A 20,419-nucleotide genomic window follows, 5' to 3' on the forward strand; every position below is an offset into this window, starting at 1 on the left:
TATCGGTTCTGTGAAATCACTTTGCATTTTATCTAAGGTCCTTGATGATCTGCAGATTTTGGTATATGTAGTGGCTTCTGAAACAGGATCATGGAAATGCTGACGTACAGTTGTGTCTTACAGAGATAACAGTTTACAATGAAACTTGTAAAGAAACAGACAAGCCTTACACATCTGCATTGTTTAATTCATTATGAACCTATTTTAGTGGCAGCAGGCAAACCGCAGGTTTGAAGTCAGCTCAGACTATATTGAAAGGCTGTCCATTTCTGTCCCATCCATGACACCAAATAAGAATTACATTGATCTTCAACGTGAACATTTTCAAACATATTACATTCTATAGGCAAATACTATAAATGAGGAATCTGTTGGCAGTGCTAGAGGCCCCAGAATCATATTGATTTTCACAAATATTTTTGGTCTCCATAGGTTATATAGCACTATGATGGTTCCCGCTGATGTATGTGAATACTCCATTGTAAACATACAGAACAGAACAGGCAAAATTTCAAACCATTATCAAACAAATACCATATTTTAGTCTATAAGAATACTGCATACATTGAGAGTCAAGGCGAAATTTATCTGTTTTGAAATTCTTGAGGAAGAGCTCCAGTCACACTCCATCCCTAAGAAGATCTGAACCTACCCCTCCCTAGGCAAGGCTATGACATAGATGAGAGACAAGTCAATGACTTGGTTCTGGTCCAAGAAGATCGTTGGCTCTTTAGAAAGCTTTCCTGACAGATCGTTTTGCTTCCCAAAGAGGCAATGAAGAGTTCTCTTGAGTTGTTGGTGGAGGATGTATGCTGAGAGCTGTGTGTCTGTCTGCTTATCCTTCCCTTTTGTCTCTGACCCTATGGAGGCATCTCTATGGCTTTCCCTCCTTTGATGATGTGCAATGTTGCATAACCTGGGGCACATTTGCTTGTTAGCTGCTGATGAGGGTCTTCCTTACAACTCCACGTGTTGCAAATGAAGCTCATGGAAGAGCCCAAAGAGACAGGTTTCAGTACCTTGCCAGGTGCCCTTGAACTTAGGCAAGTGGCAACAAGCACAGTGGGTAGTTTGTCTTTCTGAATCATGGTGAAAGAGCCTGATTCATGACTCTGGGGTTTTATTTTCCTGTGGAATGTATGTGATTCTGTAGGGATAGAGGAAGGAGAGAGTTAAAAAAAAAAAAAAAAACAGGAGTGAATTCCTTCAAGCTAAGCCACCCATAGGGTGATAGTTTGTTCTGGGGATGCAGAGTTTTGTTTGTGGCTATATTAAAGTCGGCACTGGTGGCTGAGATAGACCCACTCACAGTCTTTGGTTACCATTTGTTTAGCAGCTTTGAGAAGGGCCTCCCAATACCCAGACTGCATATGCAGAGGACAAAGTCACCATCTGGACTTCTATTACAAAATATCTCTATTTCTCTTTCCCGCACGCTCGCTTCTCACCCTGGGGACCCTCTCCTTCTTGCCCATGCCTGTCTAGCTCCTGGTTACCACCCCTGTGTATACTGGAGCCCATTTTCATGGAAAGGGGATTTTTACAGGCACTGAGGGGGTCATCGTGCCTTAGCTTACTATAGACTCCTGTCTGTTGCCCTGATCTTGGACTTATGTACTTAAGTGACTGTCATCAACTCACTCTGTCATATTTTTTATTCTATTTTTGATTCAAGGCAACCCATAATCTCCCCCATTTAGTGTTCCCACTGGGCATTTTCTGGCTCTGTAAAGGCTCTATAGAAGGACCGGTGGGTAGGTGGTAGGACTTGGGATTACTGCCACAGAGAAGCATGACTTGCATTTGCTTGTCAGGGGTAAATATGGTGCCCTATGGGATGCATGCTAATGAAACTGTCTTTTTTTTTTCCCCCTACACAGGGCCTGGAGCAGTCATTGATGGTGTAAACTCGGCCTCTAGAGCACTGGCTTGTCTCTGGCTCTCAGGGACCTTCTTTGCCCACTTCTTCATCAAGTTTTGATAAGAAACCTTAGGTCCTCTGAGCATCGCCTGCTTCTCCATATCACAGACTTTAATCTACACTGCGGAGGGGCAAACCAGTTTGGGCTTCTTTTTGGTTATTTTTTTGTTCTTCTTGACTGTTTAGTTTTTTGGTTTGATTTCTGGGATTTTCAATTTGATTTGATTTTTCTTTTTTCGTTTGAATGGACGGGGTTGGGGGTTGGGATGGGCAGGGTTCTACCACGAGTAGGATAATCATTCATTGGTGGGCCCCCAAATGGAATATATTCCTGCTACCTTGGCCTTCCTTTTCTCTACTTCTCTTCCTACCACCATTAACACACAAACACACAAGCACACGCCCTAAAGATGGCCTAAAAAATGTCCCATGACACGCACCCTGAAGGTACAACTTGGCCCACAGTGCAGTACACAATAAGAGTTGCATCTACATTTCCTGTTTTCTTTGTCCTTTAAGTTTTCAATAAGACAGTTTAAAAAGAGCACATCCTTATCCCTATGTTTGTATCACCTATCCCATTAAGCTGCACACCTTTTCTAAGAAACTTTCTTACTACATCCTCAATGTGCACACATGTACATTCTCATAAAAATTTTACCATCTTCTCTGGCCATTCTGCTTAATCTGCATTTTTTCCACTAGCAGTAAGACTTACAGGCTTGATGAAAATATACATGTATCCAAAGCTACAAATTTAGGAGTCACGAGGGAAGTCTATCTAGGGGTAGTACTTCCCTTAAAATGCTAATGCAACTCATAAAAAAGTGATCAATAGCTAGCTAATTATATCAAGCTATCAAAGCAATCATATTATTATCCAGTTACTCAATTGATTTCTCTCTCCATCTCCTTCTACATACCTATCTTTCTTATAATCTATTTGTTCAATTTATCTAACTACTCTTTTTCTCTTCCCACTGCACTATCCATTCATCTCATTTAAATCTCTAATCATATTGTGACTGTGCCCTTATATTGTGTCTCTGCACTACCACCAAGACATTGCCACCTTCAAAATTGCCTAGCAACTTCTTATGTGAAAGCCAGTAATGTCACGGGCTAACTACCCAGAAGAACAATTTCCTATACCATGGATCCTTGGGAATGCACTAACCCATCCACCCAAATTAGGCCTTGTGAACAGATGGACCAAAGTAGCAATCTATGGATCAGTCACTCATGATTTTCCGAGAGACTGTTCCCTTAGCCACCTTCTCAGGAGGCAGGTCAGCCCCGAAGAAGCCTTGATTATGCTGAATTTCTCCTTTAACAGCTGGAAAATTAAGGTACCAACCCTGTGCTTCTCTCAGCCTTTCAAGAAAAGTACATGTCAGGAACTTGGAGAAACTTCTTCATGGCTGGCTTTTATTAGCAGAAAGAACCTGACCAAAAAAAAACCAAAAAAAACAAAAAAACAAAAAAACAACAACAACAACAACAAAAAAAAACCAAACCCATATATCTATCCCTTCGATTTAAAGACAGCAGTCCATCAGCTGAAGTGTGATAACTAGAGCCCAGCATCTCCCTTCTGCTCCAGTTTTGATTTGAATTGTTTGAAAATTATCCAGCAAAGGGCTGATGGAGGCCAATTATGTGGCGTGTGTGTTGACAACTGTGGTATTTGTTTCAGAAAGCTCTTCTGAGCTGAGGGCACTTGAGCTACTGACTTAATTTCCAAGCACTTGATTAACACAACATGGCAAACAGAGGGGGAAGTGGAAGTAATACTGTTTTCCTAGGCTGTTTCTCTAGAGGTTTCCAGGATAAAAGTTCCCAAATTCCTAGGTTCAAAGTAGGCCTCATGTACAAAGATTGGATTCCACCTCTCAGCATTCTCTTGAGCAAAGAAGAACCCAGCCAACAAGGGAGACTGAAGTTCAAAGGAACATCATTAAAGGTCACAAGAGGCTCTCTGGAGAGAATGTCTTACTGTGAAATTGAGAAAGAGCACCAGCAGTGACTTTCTTAAAGACATGTCTTGCCTCCCTCAGGGACCCTTTTAAGGTCCACCCCTAAAAAGTAAATGACTGCGGGCTCCTTTAGAGTTCATTTCCCTTAGAGCTTAACCACTTGTTGCAGTATAACTGCCCACTCTATGGCACTATGGCCCCACAAATACAATACCCACAGTAGGAGCATATATACCTGTGTATAGATATTCACATATATACAAATGCAGGCTCCCTTGGCATACAAAAGCTCGGCACTGTCATAAGAGATAGAGCTGGGGTGAGCAAAATTAATACTCTTCTTGCCAGCTGTAAACAGACATCTGCATTTCCCAGCGAGCTGCCAAGAACGAGACTCTGGGAGCATAAATGATGTGCCAAAAGCAGTCTATTTATTCCAACTTCCAGAAGCAATCAGGAGCAGGCACGAAGTCAGAATTACAGGTCGGATATATGAATTTCAGATCTGTCACCATGCTCAGCACCTGGGATTGGGTTGGTGTCAAGCATTGTATGAGACATAAACATGGCATTTGCGTTTTCTACTAATACTACAGTCATTGCTTTGGAGAAAAGGAAATGTGGATGCCATGGAAACTGAAAAGTGTTGGGTGATGTGCTGCTCGAAATGGACAAGCCCAAATTGCTCTTCACCACCTTGGGCAAGCAGATCATCAGAAGCCCAATTGAGTATGGACTCAGGGTCATCATGCCTCTCTGCCGTGCCTACTTTCACTGGAAACTAGAAGTTTCTCTGGTGGTTACTTATTCCACCCAAACTTCAGAAGGAAACACATGTTCCAGACAATCCTCCTCTGTCTGGGAAAAATAAAGCCCAGTAGAAATGACGTAAGGTAACTGGGCACCAGATATGAAAGTGACTTCCTTACAGTAAACATGCCCCAGCTCTTGTTATTTAAGTGACTTTGGTAAGGATGCCTCCATGTGATGGGGCCTGATTCCCCACACTCGGAAGCAAATACAACAGCAATTGCTTACTAAAAACAACATACACACTTACACCAGCCCGGAAGCAAATACAACAGCAATTGCTTACTAAAAACAACATACACACTTACACCAGCCCGGAAGCAAATACAACAGCAATTGCTTACTAAAAACAACACACACACTTACACCAGCCTTTCCAACTCTACACAAAGAGAGTGGATGGATCAGGCCCACTAGACAGTTTTATTTAGCTTGCCAAGAGTGAGCATGAGGAAGGTATAAGGTTAGGAAAAAAAGAATCACATTACTCTATGTAGCTGGTAGAACATTGTGGGTTTTCTAAGTGAAAACCAAATACAGTTCATCAAGAGATTAGGTGAAAGGAAGTCAGCAAAAATAGACATTCTAAAACTTCTCCCCTTCCCAAAACAATGCTAATTTGTTCTTCCACCAAAGTAATGCCAATGAAAGTGCCAGTGTTATGCCTCTGGCAAAGCCTGGTTTTTGAGTAGTTTAATGTCAAGTGCCTGATACAGTCATCTGCAAGTTTAATCAAGGGTGTTTGGATTTTCTTTTTTGTTCTCATTGGGAAGGTTGGAGATGTAGGGATTACTTGTCCAAACATACACAGCTCTTACACAGAGAGCTAGGTACATGGCTCTTCTGCAGTGGGCTATGCTATGTTCAACAGACAGAAATGGACATCTGTATGTCACCAAGATGGCTCACGCCTGTCCTTACACTGCTTTGTGCTGTTGTTCACAGGTTGGGAAGTTAGTTTTTAAAGTATGGATTGCTAGGATCCTCATAACTGAGGGTGCGTTTTAACAATCTCTTTTTATATCCACCTGGTCAAGTTGTCCTCAGCAAGAAGAAATAGCAAATCTACCCACAATAAGAAAAATGTCAATAGAGCAGACCGCCCCCCCCCAAGTGGACACTTGGTCCTATAGAATTTATCACAGTCACAGCCACTGGATGAGGAATGGTTGGAAATTGCATACTAATGTTTTGACTGATGCTTCCAGGGTCAAAGAACACATGTTCTTAGTAGCCTGTATGGCTATTACCAGCCCCATAAGAAATGGTGGGGAAGAATAGTGAAGAATATGAAGAAGTGAAGGAGTTATCTGCCCCCAATTTGATGCTGAGTTTTCACCAGGATTGAAAAAACAAATGGTTTGACAATACCCAGAATACCCCTTTCCTCTCCAGAGCTATTCTTGTTGGAATTAGAGGAAGCAACATAATTCTTACTTTTATTTTTTTCAGGGCAAAATGTATTTTTCTCCAACAGCAAGAATATTTGGGTTTTCTTTGGCACAAGCCTCATTTCTAGAAATCCTCATGTCCGATTGCTTCCCCCTTATTATCCAAAGCTTCGCTCTCTCTTTCTTTCAAGACAAATACGTTTAAGTAGCTGCAGTCGCACCTCACAGGTGTTCAGAGAGAAGGGCGACACTGTACCGGATGCCCTATGACTAGAACTTCTAATGACCACACAGAAAGCAAACAAATAAAAAACGCCAGGCTCATTTCCCTCATTTCTTACTTAACAGAAGAGAAGTAAATGAAAGGAAGAAGAAATAGATTTGGTAATTAAAAATGTGGCAAGACGATAAAGCAGAACCGGTGTGATTTAGCCTTCAGGTGCAGAAATATGGAGTCCAAAAGAACGTGGAGTGGACTTCATTAGATGCAATTGTCTTCATAGTGAAAGTAGCCAGCTAAACCCAATCTCCGGCATTTTGGAAGAGACTTCCCGCACCCCCTCCTGTGAGTGCTGCCCTTTTCAGGCATATGGTTGTTCCACACCACTAGGTGGAGAAAGAAGGATTGAGAGCTTCCCACCGTCCTGGTGGGGCTCCATCCTACGTTATTTGGCAGAGTATAAGAATCTCAATAATAACAATGGTAAGTATTACTAGCTGCCCTTGTGTTAGTGAAGAGGAACATTTTTAATCATTCAGAAATTTTCGTGACATGTAAAGTGCAATTGTGAGGAATGTGTGGGTGTACGAAAATGTATCTGTCAAGTTCAGAGTCCTCTAGATTAAAAAGAAAACTTATATGATTATCAATGGTGCCGTTAATAGATGTGTTGGACAATGGGTGTACCCCATTTTTGCAATTATTCTCAAAACAAATCTATGTTCAGATGCTTTAAAATTTTATCACATGATACAAAAATATAACTTTGTCAGCCTTTAAAAGTTCTTTCTTTCTTTTACTTATTTTTTTTCCTTCAAAAATCAATGAAGACTTGATTTCTGTCACTCATTGTATTGAGGGTGAATATACTACCTGAATTTTGTGCATGTTACATTGTAGTTGTAACCTTTTCTAATTCAGGATGAATACAAGATGGTTGTGATTGTGCAGTGTATCAATAAAGTTTGAAGAAATTTGTAACTTTTAGGGGACTCTTCATTAGGATGTCCCTTAGAAATCCAGCAATGGGAAAAAAAGAAGCAGTTATGTGTTTTAGACTTTGGGAAGTCAACATGTTCAGAAATGTGAGTAGGGCCCCCATCTTTCTCCTTCTCCCTTTCTCTTCTCTCTTACACACACACACACACACACACACACACACACACGCACACATGTACACACACACACACAGAGGACTCTATTCACTTGTATGACTAGCAAATATTTATACTATTTACAAACAACTAAACATTCAGTTCAAACCCCAAATCTCAATTATTTGTTGACACTGGATAAATTGAAATCAGAAGATCTATAAAAGAATGCCTAGGTTCCTCCCAGTTCACTGTATTCCTTACAGCTCCTGCTGTTTCCTTCTACTGAAGAATGCATCTTTTGGAAAGGACATTATTGATAATGTGTACTTGTTCTTAAATGGACGTACCATTGGATTAATTATCATTCACAGCCTGAATAGCCATACAAAGAAGTACAATAAATGGTGACTATGCTCTGTTTTCCATGTTGCCATTTTTAAACACCATTTCTTTCCTACCAAATCCCAGCTTCTCCTCCATTACCACATTGCTTTTATGAAGGAATGCATAATAAATTTTTTAAAAAATCATCTGTTCTCAACAAGCTGTCTTTCAACGAATCCTTTCCATTAGGTATGTTGTCTTGGACAGCATCCAGTACTCACACACCTTCCCGTTGCTTCTTCTCAATGTTCTGATGTGTTTGTTTTCTTTTGTTTTGGGGGGTTTTGTTTGTTTGTTTGTTTTGGCTTTCAGTCATTGGATCTTGCTAGGCTTATCACAGATAAAGCTGATGCACATGGGCCACGATGACCTGAGAGTTCAGTAGAGCATGGGTAAAGACTCTTTAACTCATGTCTTCACAAGGAGCTTTTCTGCAAAAATCCTGGAGCTAACCTTTGGACCCTGGTATTCTTGTTGGTTAACACAAGCTTCTATGACTCAGTATCCCCTGAGGAAAAAAAAGGAACAGATACCTTGCTACGTAAGCTATGTGTCTGTCTGTACTTTAGTCAAAACAGCAAGCATACACTTGGCACTGGTAACTGAGTTTCTATTCTCTGTGTTCAGTGTGAGGGTATGGCATACCTCCCCCTCTCCCCCCCCCCCCCGGTTCAGACCTTCACTTCTCTCCTTATTTTTCCTTCTTCCATTTTTATCCTTTCTTCTCTTCTGCACCAGGTCCTCTCCTCCTCCTGTTTACACCACAACAACTTCCCATCTGCCTGCTCTTTTCCTGGTAGAGGTATTTATCAGTCTTTCAGTCCATCCAGCCACTCCGCCATCAGACATCAGCGTACCAAGTTCGTGCGTCCATCAGCAACCCACTCTCCTAGACATTCACATATTATTTCCCCATTTATACAACCCTCATTCTCTCTATACAATCATGTGCCTCCCTAATGTGACTGTGTTCTCGGTCTATTTATTTAAGCCATCTATCCATTTCTTACCTGTCAATCCATCCGCTGAGTATCCTCCAGCTAGCCTTTGGCAGAAATACCTATTTCCCAGCCCACTTCAAGGTAATGAAAATCTTGGCTGTTATCTCTCTATTCCACAAGGGAGGCTTTATCTAGTTATTCTGAAACACAGTTGCTAAACGATTGGATGCATTTTTGTTATCTTCACCCCAAACACACCCTATTAAAAACATATACCTACAGAAGTGCTTTGGGAGACGTGTAAGGGCATACCTGTTCCTATCGAGATGTGTCACATTGCAAGGGAGATGGAGAATTAGAAGTGAAAACACTCAGACGAGGCTTACTGTCTTGCCTTTTTATATCTATGGTTAATTGTCGTTACTGCTACTTGTTAATTTGTGTTTATTTTGGGGCAAGTTCTCCTCATGTAGGCCTTATACTGACAATATTCTTTTCTCTGTGCTAGGATTTCAAATGTGCACCACCATGTGCAACCTGATGCTTAGCTTTCTAACACAACAATTTCAGTTGTTCAGTGGATACAGCTAATCACTGAAATAACAGACAGGAGAATCCTGACTGGTGATGGCCCCTTCTTTCCACATCCTTTTATTTACAGCTTAGTAAACTCATCATCTTCATGAATGGTAAGGGTGGCACTCAGTGGCACCAAGCCCTTTGATCAGCTCTAGAACCTAAAGCCCCGACACCGAAGTGATAGTTCCATGGCCTCCTTGTACTCTTCAGGTCTTGAGGGCTCTCTTCTTCCTTACAGGCACTCCATTTATGCATTTATTCAACATGCTTGCACCATCTGCAGAGAAATTCCCTGCAAGGAGTTCACATTTAAGATAAAAAAGAACTGTATAAAAAGGAACAATTACAGAAAAATATTGCAAGTATTATGATAGAGAGTTGAGAAAATGGTTGTAGGCTACAGAACAAATATTGGAAGATAATTAGAAGGCTCCCTTATTTTTCCCCATTGATCCCCCAGGGACAAGAAACTGGATGTAAACAGCTAAGATAGGCAGTGGACATAGCTCATAGATATTATTAATACAAAATAAGCAGGTTAACAGAACTACAGCACATTCATTGTTCAAGAAGCCTGTGATGGAATAAATAAATATTTGTTAAGGGAACAAGTACCATAAAAAGCATTAAAACTCTAAACAGCCAAAGGGCCATCCTGTGCAGTTGGAGATAAAGCTGACTCAAGACCTCCTGGAGGGGAAGAACTAAACATCCACAGTGTCAAATCTGGCTGGATCTAAAGTTCAGTCTTCATTCAGAGGCTGAACTTAAGTATTAAGTATTTAGTATTAAGTACACCGTCCCTCCTGCACCAGGGAGTTTTATGAACCTTGATGATAGTAAAGAGAGTCAGTGGTGATTGGGAACTGGGAGCAGGCAACAATGGAGCCCATTGACAGATGCTAAGGGTGGCCTTACTGAGTAGGTACTGGAACTGGACTCTAAGAAGATGAGATGCCTTCACTGCTGTGTCTTGGGATGATATACCAGGCTTATTTGCATTTAAGTATTTGAAAGCATCTCTTCTTTCAAAAACAAGAGTGGATACAGTATTTACTTCTCCATTAACTATCTCCGGTGAGACATTTTCTTTCATTTATTTATCGTCCCCAAACTGGGTATTTTCTTTAGAAATATGGCATGATACAACTAGGGAAATATCTTTTTTAAAATTACAACCTTACAAATTGCCTTGGACCAATTTCCACCTTCTTTTAACTTCCTTCTCATTCTGACAACATAGTGGCTATAATAGCCACCTTACAAGACTGCCTGTTAGAAGTATTAGCTTATTAGATGTGAATAGATAAAACTGTGGTATAAGACCTAGTGAGAAACAGTTTATTGCAAAGTAAACATTGGTTTTATTCTCCTATTTTTTCCCTTAGACCCTCAATGTCCTCCTTTTTCCAGAGCTTCTGAAAGAGATCATTCCAGCTTCTTTAGAAAAGTGAAAACATGCTTTCTGAGTCATTCTCCTATTGAAATGTAAAACACAGACACACATTTCTGAGCCTTGGATTATTTAAGTGAAAAGCTTCAAAAATCCATTGATAAAGGTTTTTGGTAGATCTTGACTTTCTAGCTCAGCCCCAAAGGCATGGAGAGAACAAACTAATAGGCAAACTATTTTCAAGAAAAGTTCAACCCAGAATTAAAAGCACAGGATAGAATACAGTTTTCTAGCAGTCACCAGGTTCAAGATTCCATTCCCAACATTAAAAGTAGTTCAAGCCATCATTTCAGCCATTGCTCAACACCGGAAGCATATTTAACCCAGACTGAGGGATTTCAGGTACACTTCCAGAGGAATAGATGTGGAACTGAGTCTTCAAGGCACAGAGGAATGTATAGGTGTATAGAATGTAGGAATGTATAGAATGCCATAGATCCTGTAAATGTCGGAGAAACACAAGAAGGCTAATAAACTCAACATAGGAACATGGACTACTTTAAGGAACACAATTGAAGAATACAGACAGGAGCAGCAAGAAGCAGGTATGTCCAAACTTTACCCACCGTAACAAGTTTTCATCTGCAATGTGCACACTTGAGAACCACACAATCAAGTGACAAAAGAAACACACATACACACACACACACACACACACACAATGTTTTGATTTGTGTTGGACCACACTCATAACTACATAACTATACCTGGAATATATACAGCTTACAGGAGACAGGTTGGACACTCTTGACAGACAATTAGAAATTTTGCAGCAAGTGATCACATGTTGGAATTTGCCCTAAAAGAAACAAGGGAGTAGGAAGATTTACTCAGAAGAGGAAAGGGATTGGGTTTGCAATTGAGAAAGACCCTCAGGCAGCAGGATAAAAATGGGGAGAGGGAACCCTGTAGAGAATAATCCAAGTGAGGAGGAGTGAGGAGTAAGAAGCAAAAAGCAACTTGGAGTGTTGGCAGAGGCACGGGCACACTGTAAGACCTAGAATACGCATGCACAATACTCTTTATGTTTTCAGCTTAGCCAACTGGGTAGAAGATGGGTGATTCTGAAAGCGTAAGAAGATGATGATATCTGATGCATTTTGGGGCATATTCAGTTTTAAGTACCATCCGTGGAACCTCCAGGTGGAGATGTTTAAGTGCTATCAGCATTTTCCTGAGTCATCCAATCATATCTGCATGGTCCACAAGGGATGCCTGATTTCTTTTCTCTGCCACCCTCCCTAATTCCAAAGGAACTTTAGCTCCTTAGATCATCCATCTGCAAGTCGTTTCTTATCCTCCATTTCCTCTTTCTCTTGATTTTTGTCTGGAGGAGGTGCTGTTTTTATTGCTTGCTGGGGTGGAAGGTAGAGAGCAGTTCCCTGATTAGGCAGTCAGGAAGGAACAGATGATTTCAGCAGGAAAGGGGGATTGGTATAGCTCCCTTACCATCCTCATAGTTTGTGACTCTTCCCATGTCTAACATAAAAGGTCAAGCCATTGTGCACTGGGTAACGTAACATGAGAATAATTGAACATAAAGAAGCTCCCTGCACACTACAGTAGCACAAGGATTCTTTGTATTTTTATCATACAGTCTGAGGTTCCTTTGCTTGCAAATCGAGGAGAGATTTTATGCTTTCATACCTTATCAAAGAACCTACCAAGAAGAATGTATTTCCTTTGAACAATTTAAGAATTCATGAGAAACCTCCCTGAAGCCAGCTAGAGAGGGACATCACTGAAGCTTGACATCGTGGTGTTTAGCTGCATCTAGAGGACTTGTGTTTTCTGGCTCTTCAAAGTCATAAGACCTTGAGCTGGTGTGTATATACTTCAGGAGGCAAGGCCTTCCGAATGAGGAAAAATATGAGTTTAGTCCCTGATTCTGCTAAACAATACCTGTATGCATAAGGGCTTAAAGCATCATACCCTACATGCTCAGTTTACTCCTCCTTTAGTACAGCTAGTAACTACCTACTCCAGCATTGCTATCTGGTACCTAAGAGGAAGTGTGTTACAAAAATCCCTGCACAGCTCTTTGCCTATAGTTACACACACAGCATGTGTAGCAGCTTTCCCTGTCCTGTCTTACCACTCTTCCTAAGCACCTCAACTTCTTGAAGGCTTAATGTAGATGGTTGCCTCTTTTAAAGGATCAATTTCTTAGCCCTGTGGTTGGAGGCATTGCTGCTGGAGATGGCTAGGAAAGACTCAGGGACACAAAGGAGAAAGAAACCTTTAAGGAGTGTGTCCACTTTTTGTTGTTATCAGAGAAAGAAGAATTTCTACTCAGGTAAGAGCACACAGTCAGGGAATGAATTTGGGTTTCTTGGAAGAGATCCAATCTGTGGGACATGGGATATCACATGACAGGAAATCTTCAAGGTGAATCGAGGCAGAGAAAGGTTAGGAATCACAAACATGGGTAGTATTGTTTTAGAAAGAAGGGTTATTCTTCCTTTTCTTCATTTCTTACAGAGAATTTGTTGAGTGATACCTCATGGTATCAGATATAGAGCATCCAATTGTGCAAAGCATATGCTTGGGGGAGATGCCATTATAACGAAGCAAAGGATAGTTAGAATTTGCCTACCTTATGGTCACAGGAAATAAATCGTGTCCGTCCCCATGCTCAGCCTCTGTTCAACACTATCCGCTCTCCATGGTTCTTCCCCAACGCCTTGGAGAACTCATTTAACATATGCAAGGAAACCACAAGGCATTGGGATGTGCAGTGCCTAGGCCCTGCAAGAATTTGGATCCTGTCAAGACAGCTTGCCCCTCAGGACCAAAGCAGGCTCAGATCTGCCCCCCAGTCTATGTCTTTTGTTCATAGTCTTGTTCTGTACATCTTACATTGGCGAGGACAGTTGCTCTGGCTACAAGACCAAGTCACTTCATTTTCTGTCTCTTTGTCACTAAAGCTTTCAAGAAAATCAGCTTATTAGGTTAACAATCACTACATGGTTGGGTCAGCTATAGCAGTAAAGGGACTCTTGGAGTGCCTTGGAGACAAAGGCTCTGATTCTCTTATTGACACAACCATAGTCTTGATCTCCCTGCAATATCAGTATGGACGACTTTACCCATCATTTCTCTCTGTCTTATATTTTCCACCTTGTGTGAAGGTGGTTCCAGTACCCAAGTCAGTCTGCTCCTTTGAATAGGTTGCTTTTGATGTCAATTCCTGGCTGAGTTACTCAGATTTCCCTCTTGTCCCTGCCTCGCTCTTCCTGCATTGATCTCAGTTCTGTGGGCAGCCTCACACTCTTCCACCTGTTCCTAATTCTCACCTTAAGAAAACTCAAAGTGCTGAGGAGGAGTGTAAGACAGGAAGTAGAAGTTTCTGTGGGGGTGAGGAATATTTTCTTGTGAATATACATGGTTTGGTTGCCAAGCACTTAAATCCCCCGGTGGATATCACATCCCCAAGCACCCGTGCCCACCATGTGTGCAGAGAAGAAACTAGCAGAGAGAGAAGACAGTGTGCAGAAAGCTGCTAACTTTTATGGATATGCTAAAACCACAATGGGGCTGGGCGCCTTTGTAAATGTTAACTCACATAATGTTAAAAACAGGCACAGACCCACGGATTATCTTCACTGAAGTACAGTTTACTGCTGACTGACAAAGCTGGAAATTTAAGACAAACCCATCCCATTTAAAGCTGACATTCTTTCAGGTTCATCAGCAAACTTGTCCCAGATTCAGGGCTGACCTTATATACCCAAACACACTGAGCTCCCCTTACTAAAAATAAGAACTGCTCACTTAAGCATCATGCAAGTCTGCCTTTTTGTCAGAGTCCATAAGGAGATCAGGTATTTCCATCTACTTAAAGAAAATAGCTCTAAGTTCCTAGACAATCTCCTGACTCCAAGGCCATGAATAGAAAAGAGCCATGCTCTTTACAAGGGCTTTGCCCATTCCCCATGGAGAAATAAGCTGACAGCATTGGCTCATGAGCCTCAGTCTAGACTGGGTGAACCCAGTCATTCATTCAGAAGAGAGTCTGAAAACTCATCAAATACTAAGAAAAGAGTGAATTAATCTCAGGCTCTACATATACCATCAAAGATTTTTATGAATAAGAAGAAATACCTTTTTATTCTAGTTTGGGAAAAAAAGAGGTCAGTAAAAGTCATATTCTATGGATTTGTACTTGGAATATGAAACATTAACTCAGTCTAATTTTCCATTTAAGAAAATGTGAACCATCAATTTCTTAAGATTATTACTTTAATGTAAATCTGTCAGGATAAAATAACAGGCACCTATCCATCTAACTATCTTGTATCTACATTGGGCACTTTTCTCATTTCTGTGAACAAATATTAGATATGACAGCTTAAGGAGAGGCATTTTTTCATTATGGCTGTTGCATTCAGGAGATTTGGCCAATTGTTATTTGGCTCTGTGACAATTAAGATAGAAAAGACCACGGCAATGGGAGGACACAGCAAAGGAACTTCTCTTTTTGGTGGACAGGAAGCAGGAAAAGGGATGCTTATGTGTAGAGGCCAGGGAAAGATATTGGCCCCAGAGATATGCCTCAGTCTATATCCTTCAACCAGCCCTGTCCGCTACCTTTCATACCTCCAAATGGTGCCATCAGAGATCGACCTAGAGAAAGATTAGTCCACTCACTTAGTCAGAGTTCTTAGGACCCAAGGAGCATGAGAGACACCCGCAGGGGTTCACATAGAAGTATCTTCAGTAATTTCCTAGATGTTCCTCAACCCTATCGTGCTGAGAAGCAAGGACCTCACCCTGTGTGTCTGTCTCCCAATCTGACTGCCATTAACCATCTGTACATCATATATCTTCCTGAATATGAGCCTCTGTCACTCTCTAATATACTGCACTCAGGACAATGGGCAGTTTCTATGGTTTCTGCTTTCCCAACATGCACAGCAGTGCCCGGCACTTAAGTGGCCTTCCTGTCTATTGAGTGAAGGCTCGGCTTTTAAGGTGAAGAGAAGCAAAGGAAAATGTCCCTTTGAGTAGAGCCATTATAGAAAGAGGTTGAAAGGATCATGTGGCCACAAAAGGTCCTGAGAGCAGAGCATCAGAAGTACTTGGCTACTTCCTTGTCTGAGTGGATATTGGCCTGAAAGGAACAGGCGCTGTCTTAATCACATTCTTCTTTATCTAGCCCAACAGCACTAATCTTATGTTATTATAATAACATCTCATATTTTCAGATGTTTGGGTGTGACAATTTAAGTTAGATGAAGCATCTATATCACAGCAGTCAATGGCTTGATCTCCTTCTGATGCTAGCTGAAGGTGGATGGGAGTTGAAGACAAGCATCCCAGGTTCTGGGTTTATTTCTCCTCACCTTCCTTTCTTCTCCTCATCACCTCCTCATGTCATGTCAGAACTACATGACTCTTGCACTTCCCTTCTGCTCTGCAAAAGGCAAAGTTCGATTTCCTCAGCACATTTTTTTTCCTGAGCCATAAATCCACCTCCTAACTTTCCCAAAGTGACCGACATGTCAAGCCTCTTCATTACTCCCAAAGACTGAAAGAACTTAAAAGGCAAAACATTCCTTTCCCAAGAAATACCACAGTTCAAAGCTAAAAGGGCTAGTTCAGTGAGGAGTGAATGACACCTAGGGTTCTAGACCAGTCGATGCCCAGTGTCCAAAGCATTCTATTGAGAGCATCTGCTATGTGTTGCCACTGTAACAAATCCTATAAAAATCTCATTGACACAAGATGTGGTCCTGACTTCAGTCATGTAAGAGAAGAGTGAGAAAAACACGAATACACACACACACACACACACACACACACACACACACACACACACACAGCACACACAGCACACAGCACACACAGCACACACACACACACACACACACACACACACACAGAGCACACTGGATCGGGGGAGACAGAGACAGAGAAAATTAAAGTGTGAAATGGGGACTGTGTTTTTTAGAGATCATCTCCCACTGGGCAAATGTTAGTAGGTGACTAAATCACGAAGAATATTCTATAAGCACACATTATCTTACTTTCCTAAACGTGTTTCCATCCAGTAACTTAGAAGGGTTATCTGAGGGAGTGACTCCAAAGATCTATATCCTTAGTTCAGGAAATTCATAGTCCCCCACAGATGCTCCTAGATAATAAAAGGTATACAAGAAAGGGGTGGTGCAGACACCCACTTGGGTGAGAGCCCTGGCTGCTTTGCTCTGCTTCTGGCCACATCAGTAAACAGTACCGCAGCAATCAATTTGGCTTTTCTGATGCAGACAAAACCATAAAGGAAAAGCATCAGAAGAGGTAATAAAAGCCCTCCTCATACAGTTAATAGAGAGCCTCCTAGATGGAACAAGCCCAGCTGTTGCCGCTGCAAATTTACTTCTGTTTTCAAGTTCAAATAGAGACTAAAACATTATCTTCGCAGGAATTGATTTTACGTCTCCCAAACACATATGCCACCTTAATTGTGATTTGTGTGATACCTCAACTGCTGAAAGCTTTCGTTTATCTCTACCTGGTTAAACAACTTTAAATAATAACAAGTCAATATATCTGTCTATTGACCAGGGCTCTTCTGCAGCCCCAGAGTACATGGCTGTGGAAGAGATGTTTAACCCTTCGCCAAGCACAGGCTTACATCCACTTTCGCCAGCTTGGTTTTAATGGGGAGGCATAACTGCCTTCAAATTGAAATGAATAGAAAAGTGGAGACACTCCATGTGGTGTCTTTTCGTGCATAAAACATGTTTTTTGTTTGCTTGCTTGCTTGTTTTCAGCCTTAATATATCTCTTAAAAGAAAAAAATGTTGATTTTTTTTTAATGTTCTTGTTCTGAATTTCCTCACTCCTTTTCCTTATAGGGTATTTACTTGCATTATGTTAAAAACCCACACAAACAAAAATTAATGGAAAGTTTCATGAATATTTCTTGTAAGACATGCCTTGTGAAGACAGAAAGACTCAAAGACATATGGAGTGTTCAAAGAGGAGCAGGAGCAGGGAATTCACCTATTAGAGCATCTTAGGCTTGGAGGAATTTAGAGAACCAATATTTTGGTCCCTGCTGGTGATGAGTTTTTTGTTTGATTTTGTTTTAAAAACTTGTCTGTTGTTGTCAATTTTGATTTTTATGTTTACTGGACTTCATCCTTTCTCGACCATTAGGAAGCCAAGAATGTTGCAGACCCTTCAGCCACTCCATACCAGTTTCTTCAGGAGAAAGGGATAGCCCACAAATGGTAGCCTCTTGGTAAAATAGCAACAGATAACCCCAACCCTAGCTTTGGTAATGGGGTCTGTTCTTCCTCTGACTTGAAGTTTCCTTAGGGTCCAGGCTCATAATGAAGATGAGTGAGCTCTCTCCCCTCATGCTGTCCCAAATATGAAGCAAGAAGACAAGTGGCTACCTTCCCCACCCTTCCCCGAGGTGTTGGGACATTTTGGATCATTGGAAAATCAGAAGAATGTAGAAATGGAAGGCTTGTCCCTTGCATCTGAGAAAATTCTATATATTGTTATTATAGCCTCAGGGCAGGACAAGGGTAGTAGGAATTTTTTTTTCCTACTGGGAGGGGGAAGGAAGGAGGGAAAACCCAAATGCCAAGTACGGCCCTCTCGTATAGACTGTTCTGGGGCGAGTAGAGGGATTGACAGGCTTCTTAGTGTGGGACTTGATGGGAATTCTGGGTTTGTTTTGCTTTAAGTTTCCACTATCTTTGCTTTAAAACTTTGTCTCCTGGTTAACAGAAGCCACATTGAGATTTTCATTCAAAATATTACCTTCCCTCAGTCTCAGTCTTACTCTTTACCCCACCATCCCAGAAGTGAGCGCTACACATTCTACCGAAGTAAATAATAATGTTCCTAATAAATAATCACACTTATAACTGACAGCACCTCATGACCAGTGAACTCTCAGAATGAAAAGCTATCAGTAATTACTAATTAGAAAAGCTCATCTGGGGTGCGTGTTCAGCCATCAGTGGACACTTTTTGACTCTTCCCCGCTTGTGTCCCTCGTGATTTCCTCCAGGGCAAGGATTTTTCATTAATTATCTTGTTTTCCCCGACAGGAAATGAATGACAATTCCACTCACTTTTTTTTATCCTCCATAACTGCCTCCTTGGGATACGAACTTCCTCCATTCATGTTGACATTGAAATGACATTTATACTGAGACATTTTACACACCACCGTGAAAATGACTCCCAGCGCCTGAATTTTTTGGTACTCTGTGTCTTTTAAAGCATGTTTTGTCTATACATGCTTACTATGGAGTGTGTGGGAATTTGCCCAAACAATATGACATTGGTATCCAGCCACTCCCTCCTCTGCAACATGTTGTCCAATCAACACGGATGTCATGGCTTTTATTTCTCCTACTGTGCCACAGTTCCCTTCTGTATCTGCACAGCAATAATGTGACATAGCAAAGACAGGAATACCTTTACAGTGACGAAGACGCAAGTGTGAATACTTTCTCTGGCTTATCAGTTTGGATGAGTGGAGAGGGCAATACTTCACCTGTCATATAATAGTCACTGAATAAATACGCGTTGAATTGCATTAAATGAGGGGTGAGGAGCACTGCTCACCTTCAGGGTAGGAACTGATTAGTCTTATGTAGGATCTAAGGCAGCAGCCAGTGGAAGCTTTGTGAACATCTCCTTCTTCATTTTCTAATCTAAATAAACCGTCCAACTCACTAAACCACATGATTCTTCAATACTGACTCCACGTGGGCAAAGAGAATGAAGAGCAATGGAGTGGGGGGGGGAAGCTGGGGGGGTGGAGGACCATGGGAACACTGGGTCAAATGCAGAGCGAGCCGATACTCATTTTTTACAGGAAAAAAGAGAAATTTAGCATACAAAATGTCAGTAAAACAAAGGAATAAAACTCCAGCTTGGCACCACTTATGCCTGGTCCTACGTGGTCCATCCATGGTGCTCTCATGATATAGTACAAGGTAAATGCTATTCTGGCTAGAAAGGGAAGACTCTCCTGGTCCCTGGAGAGGATTCTCTAGCTTTCTCCATCCATAGCCACCCCTGGGAAGAAACAGATATAAGAAAGAAAACAGAGAAATTGACCCCAGGAATGGGAGTATCCCTTCCTGTAGCAGGAGACATGGGAAGGGCAATGTCAAACTGCAGGGGCTGCTTCAAAATACAGAGATTGGCAGAGTCAAAACCGAAGCACACTTCTCTGGTGAGGTATACAGGGAGCTACAGTGCCACCCTGCATGCCCATCAACTCCTCAGTTCTTCCTTTGTGCACAGGAGGGCACTAGCAATACACTGCCTGAAGCCAGCCCCAGCAACCTGCTCTCTCTGCAGCTGCTTGGGAAGGACTTAATTACACCCACTTCCAAGTGAGCATGGTAAACTGCTCGGTGAGCAGGTCTGCATTGCAGCCCTGCTGCCTCTGCTGGCTTGAAAGTCACCTCCTTTAGGAAATGTGTCCTTCCCTGATTAACCCCACTTACCCTGGATTGCATTGAGTCCCAGTGTCCCTTGTGTGTTGATCACTTGGCCCTTTACCTGCTGGCATTGAACATGCTGTTTTTTTTTAAAACATCCCAAGACATTTCTCTTTCTCTTCTTTATCCTAAGCTCCTATTGTGTGAAACCATGTTTTCCCTTGC

At 41.6% G+C, this 20,419-nt stretch overlaps 1 protein-coding gene across 7 annotated transcripts in view; it reads left to right on the forward strand.

Moving 5' to 3' along the window:
* Positions 1-7,303, forward strand: part of Opcml (opioid binding protein/cell adhesion molecule-like) — a 1,111,269-nt gene extending 1,103,966 nt beyond the window's left edge. For 6 of the 7 annotated variants that reach the window (XM_063264778.1, XM_063264779.1, XM_063264780.1 and 3 more), the window contains one exon: positions 1,881-7,303. In XM_063264778.1, the coding sequence (XP_063120848.1) occupies positions 1,881-1,981 (101 nt within the window). In that variant the 3' untranslated portion in view covers positions 1,982-7,303. The remainder of the gene's footprint in view (positions 1-1,880) is intronic. The other variant, NM_053848.2, reaches the window with a different exon arrangement.
* The last annotated feature ends 13,116 nt before the right edge of the window (positions 7,304-20,419 follow it).

Source organism: Rattus norvegicus, chromosome 8, assembly GCF_036323735.1.
Source record: "Rattus norvegicus strain BN/NHsdMcwi chromosome 8, GRCr8, whole genome shotgun sequence".
In the NCBI taxonomy this organism is placed as follows: domain Eukaryota; kingdom Metazoa; phylum Chordata; class Mammalia; order Rodentia; family Muridae; genus Rattus; species Rattus norvegicus.